Source organism: Chelonoidis abingdonii, chromosome 3 (assembly GCF_003597395.2).
Source record: "Chelonoidis abingdonii isolate Lonesome George chromosome 3, CheloAbing_2.0, whole genome shotgun sequence".
Classification (NCBI taxonomy): domain Eukaryota; kingdom Metazoa; phylum Chordata; order Testudines; family Testudinidae; genus Chelonoidis; species Chelonoidis abingdonii.
Genome location: NC_133771.1, coordinates 170,521,378 through 170,532,843, shown reverse-complemented (window position 1 = coordinate 170,532,843; position 11,466 = coordinate 170,521,378). Strand labels below are relative to the sequence as shown.

Genomic DNA, 11,466 nt, shown 5'->3' with positions numbered 1-11,466 from the left:
AAAAGACTGAAGTTAAAGGGAATTTTGTCTGAGCAAAGACTGCTGGTTTGACTCACTGACCTGAAGTTGAAGGAAGAATATGGCCCCTAATATTTCCAACAGGATATCTTCAATTAAAAAGAGAAAGTAGCATTCATCCCATGGACATTGTTTGTTTTGTTTTTGTTTGTTTGTATTGGTTTACAGATGCTGGCAGTCACCCACGTCTGTGCCATTGGCCAGAAGAACATCCGTGTCCTCCAAGAATGCAAACCTGCCTTGGTTTCCCAAAGATGAAACTCTGCATCATTTTAAAACCACGCTTCATCGAAACAGTGTTGCCGAGATGGATGATGATATTTATTTAGCGATTCTTTATCCGCAGGAGACTTTTTTGTAAACATGAATTGCCTAGTTCTTTCCTTGGGCGGTGGCTTCCTATTTCATGCCATTGAAACAATACTCTTAGCTTATTACGCCTTCTTATCATTGGTTAGTTCACAGGGACATTTCCCCAAGCTAGAAAATGTGGGAGCTTTCAAGAATGTGTCTGTTATGCCAACTCAAGCAACATGTGGATTGCCAGACCGAAGTACTTTTTGTCACAGTTCTATTGCTGTTGAAAGTATTCAGTCCTGTACCCAGCGGTTTTGTATTCAGGAGTGTCCATATAGATCTTCACCTGCCTCCTACACTGCACTTTTCTCAGCAGGCCTTGGCACTTGTATCTCAGAAGACAAGAATGATTTGCATCCAGGCTCCTCCATCAACTCTCCAAGTTTTATTTTTCATAATCACAAGGATTGTTTTTCTACTCCCCGTTCTCAGAGGCTCACAGCATCATTTACATTAACCGTGTGGCTGAAACCTGAGCAAGAAGGTGTAATGTAAGTAGTGTTGCGTGTGTTTACTTTCATGGTGCTCTGAAAAATCATGGTATTCAAGGCTGCTATTATTGTACTATTCAACATTTAACAAAGGTGCATTGTAGGAAACTGTATAAGACATTTAAAAAATTATATTTCAGATTGGGGCTTCATGCTCTTCAAATATTAAGACACATGAAATATGTTCTTGCATTGTTTACTCATGAGTAACACCATTAATTTCAATGGAGATATTTATATACAAACCCATATTCATTTTTTCAGTTAAATGTATTGGATCCTAATTTATATAAACTTTTTTAAAGAATTGTAAATTTTTTAAAAAAAGGGGTGGGTTGTGCCCTTTTTTGCTTTGTTTTTAAGATGGATGAAGATGACTTAACATTAATACTCCTGCCCTGCTTTAAAAAAAGTAGAAATATGAGGAGTATAAAGTCTTGCTGCCACAGTTTTGTTGGAGGATTTTTGCCAGGTTTAGGGATAGACAAGGTGGATAAGGTAATCTCTCTTCGTGGACCATATTCTATTGGTGAAAGGTTGAGGGATGTTTGTTGAATTTGAAAGGTGCTAAACCTCTTAACAAAGGCTTATTTTATTCCAAATGTTAGTCATTGAAGTTTGAATGTGTTAAAAAATGAAGTTTTAAAAACTGACTAAAAATTGCTTCTTGTTTCAGTTGCTTAAATTACACTCTCCTAGCAAACGTGATATCATTATATTAGTTCTCCTATCAGTCTTTCAGCCTGGAGAGGACCTGAATCTAATGTAAAACACAAGCAGGTTGTCTAAAAAACCCCAACCTTTCAGGCTGCCTTCATACATCTTAAAGAAAAGCTCAGTCCCCAAAGTTTTCCTCTTTGCAGGTGACCTTTAAAGTATAGTATGCGTAAAGCAGAATATGTTCATGCTGAACATATATTAAAAATAAAATATTTTCATATCCGTGGAATGTTAAAATCTAATATGCTCCTCTCTACCATTATAGATAGCGATTGTTTATATTTTTGGACTTTACTCAGCTCAGACAAAAAAAACTGGATTTTTTTAAATTTTGTTTCTAGTTATTTTCACTTTGTGATTTTCATACAGCATCGCAGAGTATGGTGTTAAGCACACAACATGTTAAGGTGCAATGCGTAATTACATTTAAGCCCTTGCCGTAAGCAGGGGACCACATACATGTATTGATATTGTGGTCAAAATCAGTAGCTGAACCTGAGACCTACAGCAACAAAAGTGCAGGTCTTTACCCCTTGTGCTAAAGGAGAAACTCAGCTGTGATACAGTTGCAGAGTGTTATAGGTTATAGCTACTGTGACAGTATATTACATACAGTACCTGTAAAGACCAGTGCCTCCTGAGCATCCACAGATGTTAAAGTCCAACCTGGGGTGCCTCTCTGTAACAAACCAAAGTCTACATACATACAGATGACATGGTTATAAGGATAGAACCTTCAGACAGAACCAAATGTAAAGTCCCTTCAACTTGATCTCGAGGAATAATTGTAGTCCTGATGCAGAAAAGTGCTCAAGTATTACTCCTGCAGGAATTCTGCAGTGCGTGTGCAGAATTTATGTCCTTCACAGATTTCTTTGCTTCCCCACAGAAAAATGAGTTTCTGATGGGGTAGCAAAGGGAAGCCACAAGAGTGTTCATACAACTCTCCCCAGCAGTATGTTTTGGGTGCCCAGGTAAATCATTGTGGGGGAGGGACTGGGGAAGACCCGGCTAGTGGCTCCTATCCTGCGCTAGGCTCAGCTGCTAGTCCTGCCTGAGCTGGGGAAGACGGGACTTCCTCTTCCCCTGCATTGCATCTGGGGCTGTGTCAGACCCACCCCTTGATTTCTCCCCGTGCTGTAGGAAACTCTGCAAACTGCTTCCCTCCCCATGCTTCCTGTACCCATCGCTCCTCGGGGGAGACCCTCCTCATACCCAGACCTTCCCACCAAAGCCTAAAACCCTTCCTGACAAGCCCCACTCTTGCACCTGGACCACCCTAATGAGCCACATGCACCTGGATCCCCACCCCACTGAGCTCCAACCAGCTGCATCTGGACCCCCACTGAGTCCCCCACCACCCAACCCCCCTGCTGAGCTGTATCTCCCCCACACCCTCCCACTGAGCCCCAACCACCTTCATCTGGACCCCCCCTGCAGAGTCCCATTATCATTGCACCCAGATCCCCCACTGATCCTCCTGCACCCAGATTGCCCCACATAGAACACTCTGAACCTACACCCACCACATTAAGCCCTTTCACACTTGGATCCTGCCTTGCTGAGCCTGCCTTCCCGCATATGGTGTACCTGGCACAGAGTGGCAGGGCTCTAGGGTGTTTTGCGGGGAGGCCCAGTCCTTGTGCTGTGTGAGGGTTGGGTGCAGCCTCACTGCTGAGACGGTGTCCTGGGGGAAGCTGCACAGTGATCTCCCACCTCTGTGCAGCTAGTGGCCTGTGCTCTCTAGTGCCATGCTGGAGCCTCCACATTTATTTGACAATAAAATTTGCAGAATTTTAAAATGTGTGCAGAATTTTTATTTATTTTTTTTGGCACAGAATGCCTTCAGGAGTAAAGCATTTGCTTAATTTTAAACAGATTAGTAATCCCATTGAAGTAACTCTGTGATATGAGACTACTTGCATGGAAATTCATGTGATTAATCATCTGCTTAAAGTTAAGCATGTATTTAAGTGCTTTGCCGAACCAGGACCTCTGTTAGATAGTAGCAGTCATAGGCAAGGTCTTATGCCTAATTCTTCGTTGGCTTCCTCCTTATGTTACATTCATTTTGAAGAAGCATAAATGACTACACAAGGGGCATACCTAGTGCCTTCAGTTGTGGAATATCATGAAATTTACATTTAAAATCCTAAGTCTAATGTTTCTATTCAATGTTTGTATTGGATACCAGCAGTTTCTGTGACTTTGGCAATAGATGTTCAGTACATACACATGCATGTTACGCTGCTAGTCCATTGTTGATTACAAACTGGTGGTATAGCAGAGTGAATTTGGAACAAAAGCTCAGCACATCATCAGACAGAGGGAGTGCTTGGAGTATTGTGCAGATAGACACATTGGACCAGCCTAGTCACACAGAGGGCCAGTCAACCGCTTAGTGCTGCACAAACAGGCTCTGAAGCCTGACTCAGCAGGCATGTAGTCTACCACACAAAAGACGACATCACCAGAGCTGACAGAGCTGCATTTTTGCATTTTGTTACACTGGGTGTGTAGTGAACCTTTCCTTACATGCTCATAGCAGTAGCAGGCCCTGCCTGTGTCTCAGAAAAAAATCTTTATAGGACAGAGAGACGCTCCAAACCCCATTTGCCCTAACAGAAGGTGCACTGAAGCGGGAGCCAAACTGACCAAGGCTTCACACAACTGCCTTGCAACAGTTAAGGAGACAGGAAAGTATTAGTCACCCATTTTACAACTAGCTTAACTGAAAACTTACCCAAGTACTTCAGACAGAGTTGGAACAGAACTCTGATCTCAAATATAACAGACCCTTTCCTGGTCTGGCCTCTCTTCCCTTCTCACTCCCCCACAATACCATACACATTCTGGATGCTATTTTCTTTTTGAATATCGGAGAGGTGATCATTCTAAGAATTTAACTCTCTGGGGATTTGTTTTACCAGGAAGTTGGAACAGTCATAGAAAATCGCTGTTCCTTGTTACAGGTCTGGTTGGAATGCAAAGTACCACTTATAACCAGAACTGATACTGTTATGCCTAGTTCACCTTTATTGACATCATTTCTCTCTCACACACATCTCACTTTCTTCCTATTTTTTTCATGAGTGGGTCACAGTTCATATCTGTAATTTCCAGTTTTCAAAATTCAGTACATCAAGGTCACTTCCCTTCTTATAGTCATGACACCTGTGGGGATAAAAAAATGTGGGGGGTGTTTGTTTTAGATAAGTAAAATAAACAAATCCTGGATTATCCAACTATTGTTTATCCAGAAACTGGGTAAATCCAGTTCCTAAATATTTTGCTACTTAACTGTGCCTTCCCTCACATTTATTATCTACCAAAACTAGCATGTTTACAGGCAAACAAAACAGTGAGAAGACCAATCAACAATATATTAAGAAATGTGTTTTTAGTAAGCTTGGAAAATAGCAGTCTGTGTTTGGCAAGTAAATTTTATTGACAACATCCCTGGGGGCTAAGAAGAGTAACAGTCAAAATCCATTTATTTTTCCCTTAGTGGTTTTAAATGCAAGTCAGTTAAAGACAAAGGTACCTTTACCAATAAGCCAGCTGCTCTGATACTTTTGTGTGTAGGGGGGAGAGTGGACAACATAAAGGAGTGAGGTTTAGTAACAAATAAAGTATATTGGAAAAAATTCTTATTTCTCTTGCTCCGGTGAGGTCTATGGAGACATGAGTGTAAAACTGATTTAACTCCTGATTTACTCCAGTGTAGCTGAGATCAGAATCTGGCTCTTCATGTACATGTTCATGGATGAGTGAGTTGAATTCTGCATGAATGGTTTGATGGATTGACAATGGAATGGAAAGCTTTTCAGCTTTGGATTGCTCACTCAAGTAGTGCCTAAAATACCTTACTGTCTGAAGCCTCTTATGTAGCCTATTGTCTGCTGCTTAGCTTCCGACAACATGGTGATATGTGGTAAAACTAATTGGACAGCTAGATGTGTGAAATGAATTTGCGTGGCCTTAGTTGAGTCCCTTGTCCATCAGTGTCCACGTTGCATTTGGTGCTAACCTGAAATCTCAGCAGAAAAGCTAAGGATTGACTGAACAACCTTTTTGCAACTTGGGGGTTCTTTAGAGAGGGTTGAGGCATATCTACAGATCAATGTGGGGGAATCTTGCACTGCTGGTGACTGTGCTGCACCTGTTCTATGGGAAAATATTGGCCTTCTGACACACATCCACTTTATTAAAATTAAAAGAGTGTGTGCTAGTGGCTCAGTGCCTTATCAGGATGCAGTGTTGTGCAGCTTTGTAGGAAAAGTATAGCAAATAAACTAATGAGCCAGAAGTTTCAATATTAGTTTTACAGACTATAGCCAGCTACCATGTTTTCTGTCATAGATCCATGAAGAAAGGAAGTGAGACTGTGGGGAATAAATTGCCATTAAAGATTCTCCTTTCAAGTTATAGGGGGTTTTAGCAGGCAGATTTTTTCTTATGCGTAGTATATCCTGTGACGTCTCTGCCACTGAGCATCCTCTCAGGTTGTATTTTTAACATTTTATTTTAATACATTCTGGTTAGCATCACTTTACTGCATAGCACCTTGGCTGGAGTGTGTCTGTCTGTGTGCCTCTGACCTTATGTTGTTTTTCTTGGTTATTTCCAAAGGTGTGTGATGGAAAAGGCTGTTGATGGGCAGACTGTGTTCAAACTCACAGTCTCCGAAAAAGAGACCACGTTTTATTATCACACAGTAAATGGTTTGCAGCCGCCAATAAAAGTAGTGACGCTGGGGAGAATTCTTGTGAGGAAATGGATTCATCTTAGCGTGCAGGTGAGTAAAATAAAACAAACAAACAAACAAACCACATTTGGTTAAATGCAGGAAATGTGAGAGTGGTATATCTGCACAAGCACCCAAACTATAAGGAAAATATTAATTAATTAATGGTAAACTGGGGATCCTGCAGGAGTTGGTAGGTCTTGGAATATTGTAGAATCAGGCCCTTAAGGTAAATGTAAGTAATTTTGAGTAAATTAGGGGACAGATTTTGAAATAAACCCTAATTTAGTATTGTCACAACTGCACACATTCAACCTGGTGAAGCAGGACTAAAAAAGTCCCACAAACTCAAAGCTCTAGCACTGGAGGTAAAGGAGAGCTTCTACTAGTAGTAAGTATCATAGCCTCTAGAGGGCAATGTCTCACTCAAATATAGGCACAAAGGCCATGATCCTGCAACGAGTTATTCATGTGCTTAAGTTTATGCACTATGGATAGTTCTGTTTGCTTGAGACAGACTACTATAATGTGCAAAGTTAAGCATGTGCTGAACTCTCTGCAGGATCAGGGTCAGAGCAAGTACATTTACAACAGTGAACTTTTATTTGTATTAAGTGTCATATGCAATTATAAAGACAAAGCCCCTGCAACTTAAAAATTAATTTTCTCTTGGCATATCAACCTTTTTTATGATTTAAGAGATTGTGAGATTCAAGCAACGTTTTTTGTTAAGTGTATTTACAAAAATCAGTCAACAAATACAACAAACGAATACTTTCAATTATTTGCATATCTTGGATTGCAAACAGAATTTAATATGGTCTGTTGGGAATTGTAACTTCAATTAATAACTTCATCAGCACTAATTGTCCTGTATTTAAATGTTTTTCTTCAGTTAGTTTATTTTACCTGTACTATTTAAGTTTACTTGGTTAACGATAGAATCAAGAAATGGCTTTAGTGCATTCTTGCAACTTGTTAAATGGTATTACTGTAATTTGCATTTGTAGGGCTGATCCTCCTCACTCAGAAGTATCCAAGCCGTCCTTGATTTTTGGGTTTTTTTCGGTTTTCTTTCTTCTAAGATAACAGCATAGTAGGGTAAATAAAATTTTGTCTGTTGGATTAAAAGAGTGACCTTAAGGTAGAACTAATGAACTTTACACTTCAGACATTCAAAGGGTACTTATTACTGCTATGGCTGTCAGCCACATTTTGTACTAGCTTCAGAAGCTGCTAAAGGCTGGGATAGCCAAGTGAAGAGCAAATGGACCAGATTTCTTTAAAAAAAATTTTAAATTGCATTTTTTTTAAAAAAAGCTCCCCAGCATTTAGTTCTTCGTTTGTTTGAGGCAGAGCTATCCACCATGCAGTTCTAGTAATGCAGCTTGTGGCCGCCCTCCTCTCTAAGCCCTGATCTACACTAGGGGCCAGGGGGAGGGAGGGATTGATCTAAGTTAATCAGCTTCAGCTATATGAATAATGTAGCTGAAGTCAATGTACTTAGATCAACTTACTGTGGTGAGTCGACTCTGCCTGCGCCTCTCGCAGTGCTGGAGTATAGATGTCGATGGTAGAGCGCTAGAGAGTCAATTTATCACGTCTAGACTAGACCCATAAATCGATTCCCGCTGGATCAATCGCTGCCCACTGATCCGGTGGGTAGTGTAGACATACCCTAATAAGTACAACCTATTGAAATTTGGGGAGACTATTGACTGAATCCTTTGCTGCAATGCTCAGATCAGCATAGAGCCTTGCATACTGCGACCTGCAGGCCACAACTTCCTATAAAGGATGATAATATCAGCAGCCTGTTCGATATATTGTAGAGTAGATGTGGCTTTTGATCTCCAGGCAGTGTGTATTGAGGCCTTTAGTTTGGTAATATTTTTGTAGTCCCTACATTTATGTAACTCTCAGCAAATGATAAAAGGAACTAGTTATACCATTTTGCAGGGATGGGAAGGTGGCAAGATACTAATATTGGGGCAAGCTGTGTGATGATTTATGTCAAGTAGCGGACTGGATGTTTCCAGAAACCTCAGCAGATTCAAGCTTTGTCTACATGGGGGCACAGATGGGAGCGTTCTTATATCAAATTTAGCTAACTCAAGTTAAAATCCTAGTGGAGACAAGGCAGTCTGTCTGTTTTCACATGAGTTAGAGGTTTGGGTTAAACCCCAGGTTCCCCAATACTCTAACTCATGTGAAAACTACAGCCTTGTCTTCATTTGAATATTAACTGGGGTTAGCTAACTTAAATACATATCTTTTATTTTGTAGTCAAGACAAGGCTCAAGATTGATCTGATCGCTTGAACATTATGGAAAAAGTTCAGTGCCATTCTCCAACCAACTTGATTTTAAAGTGTATATTTGTTAGGTACCATGAGTTTTGAATCCAGGCTTGGGGGGCTGATGGGAGCCTTACCCTCTGTACCACTGAGCTGTGAGGGCTGATAAGGGAACTGCTGCTAGTGCCCTACCACTAGAAGCTACACTCAATGACTCAGTGGGATCAGATGACTAACAGACTGCTGATTAAACACCACTGATATAAAATTTCCTGTTCCTGTCCCATGCCTTCTCTGAGCAACTAATTGCTAGGTCTGTTGCTGCTCAGAACTGAGACCAAATCGCTGCCTCCTTGCCTGGCTCTTGCTCCTATTCCTCCTATCTGACCCTGTTCTTGCTATCATGCCTCTTGCCTATTCCTGTTCCCTTGTCCTGACTCCTGTTGCTGATCCTGGCTTTGTCCCTTGGCGTGACCATGACCCCAGCGCTACTCCTGGCTGTGACCACTAGGTCAAACAGCCCATGTTATGGGCCCTGATAGCTTTCTCAGACCAACCTTGGCTCCTCTGGGACTTCTTGTTGAACTCCTTGACTGAGTATGGACACTGCTGGGGCTCTAACCCTGCTATCATGCCCAGAGGCCTCTGAGTTCACAAGAACAGATGGCTACGCTCCAGCCAGAAACTGAGGGACAAAGTATGATAGCTGCAGGCAGGAAACCGTTCCTTGCAGAAGCAAGCTACAGTGCGACTGTGGGTAACTACGCAGCTTCTCTTATAACACCAACTTGCGGGACCAGCCCAAGAGTTCCTTTGCTAGAGAGAGAGGGTGAAATCTGCAATAAGTTTTGCAGGTTCATTACCTATTGCAGACTTCTGTTTATGTTTCAGCCCCAGGAGTACATCATAGATCAAGTTAAGATGGGGCTAGTACTGAGCTTGCCCACAGGGGAGGACCTGTCATGGGCCTCTCGCTTTTTGGAACAGAATCACCCAGTACTGACCAACTGGGACTCATAAGGCTTTGCCATTATTTTTGGTGACCCTCACAAAGTCTGCATGGCAGAGACTGCCTTACCAAAGCTTAGGTGAACCCAGGGGTTAGTCCTTCCTATGTTGCCTAGGTCAGATGCTTGGCCATAGACACTTCCTGGAATAATGCTGCATTCCTCCATTGGATTTGGCTAGGCCTTTGTGAAGAACTAAAATATGAGCAGGCAAGGTGGTCCCCCTCCCCCCTTCTAGTTTAGAGGCATTCATAGACTTGGCATCCAGATAGACACCAGACTGCATGAATGGAACTGGAACATAGGAGGACCTCACCTACCTCTCACCCTTACTCAAAGCTCAGCCCTCAGGGCCCAAGTGACCTCAGCCTTGGTCAAGCCATACCAACATACCTGCCTGTCACTGAGTGAACGAGAGCACAGAAGACAGGAGAACTCCGCTTCTGTTATGGAGGAGCAGAGAATGTGGTAACGTGTCCTGTCAAACACACTGCTAAGCTGATGTCAGGGAAGAGACTAACCCCACAGCCAGCTGGGGACTCAAGCCTGAGTACCACCAGGAAGAAACCCCGAGATTATGCTAACCCAGGTGTTCCTTATCCATCTATACTACTACAGATTCCCCTGCAATTGAGGATCCTGCAGGTGGCAACTGGGGAGCATGGGGAAGTCCTATAGTTTACCCCTACTTCCTTTTACCCTGATTTTTAGGGGCACCTTGGCTCATCTGTCATGATCCCTATATTCTGTGGTCCCAACACATCATTGCCTTCCTGTCAAGTTTTTTTTTTTTAAGGAGAATTCTCTTTTCAGTCAAGAACTCAAAACTAAGCCAGGTGCTTCCCTTTCAGCAAACCAGATGTTTCCCTATGTGGTGGCAACCCTGTTGTACCTAGAAACATCAATCCTGCATGATGGACCACATCTTCCTGTGAAGTGCAAAGGACGACCAGGATGTTTTCAAAAAATGGAACACACACTTGCTACCACTGCATCATGTTTATGATTTGCCCCTTTGACCTTCAGCCTAGAGCCACAATTCCATTCAGGCATATAAATTCTATGTCCAAACCAGAGCTAGCAGCATGAAGGGAGCACCTCCAGTAAAACCTAGCTAATCCTGTAGGTGCCTCTGTATTTTTTGTGGGGAAAAAACTGATGGCTCTTTGAGACTTTGTGCAATCAATACATTTTACCATTAATCCCAGAGCTCCTGAACTTAATATGGTCATCGTGAGTGTTCGCCACACTGGACCTTAGAGGAGCATCTAGTTTGACAGCTTCTAGGATGAGGCATGGACACTTAGAATATTTGGTAATATCCTTTGGGCTCACTAGTGCTCCTGCTGCCATCCAGCACCCAATCAACAACATATTTCAAGATATCCTAGACTGTTTTTTAGTGGCATATCTAAACTATCTTAATCTATTCTCATAGTCAAGCAAGCTATGACCACTGTATCCATGAAGTTCTTACATAGCTGTGCCAGCATGCATTATTACAAAACTGGAAAAGTGAATATTTGACCAATTGTGACAAAGTTCCTCCTCTACCTTGGTGGGTCCTGTGCTTCTTGGCAGATTTGCTCACCTCAGTGATCTTCCGCACAGTCTGGGTCAACTCCTCCTGTGTCTGATCAGGAGTTGGGAGGTTTGAGGGGAACCCAGGCCCACCCTCTACTCCAGGTTCCAGCCCAGGCCCTGTGGATTGCAGCTGTCTATAGTACCTCCTGTAACAGCTGCATGACAGCTACAACTCCCTGAGCTACTTCCCCATGGCCTCCTCCAAACACCTTCTTTATCCTTACCACAGGATCTTCCTCCTGGTGT

At 42.3% G+C, this 11,466-nt stretch overlaps 1 protein-coding gene across 1 annotated transcript in view; it reads left to right on the top strand.

Moving 5' to 3' along the window:
* Window positions 1–269: 269 nt before the first annotated feature.
* Window positions 270–11,466, top strand: part of USH2A (usherin) — a 622,140-nt gene continuing 610,943 nt past the window's right edge. The window contains exons 1-2 of the mRNA XM_075064332.1: window positions 270–866; window positions 6,219–6,384. Coding sequence (XP_074920433.1) covers window positions 382–866; window positions 6,219–6,384 — 651 coding nt within the window. The 5' untranslated portion in view covers window positions 270–381. The remainder of the gene's footprint in view (window positions 867–6,218; window positions 6,385–11,466) is intronic.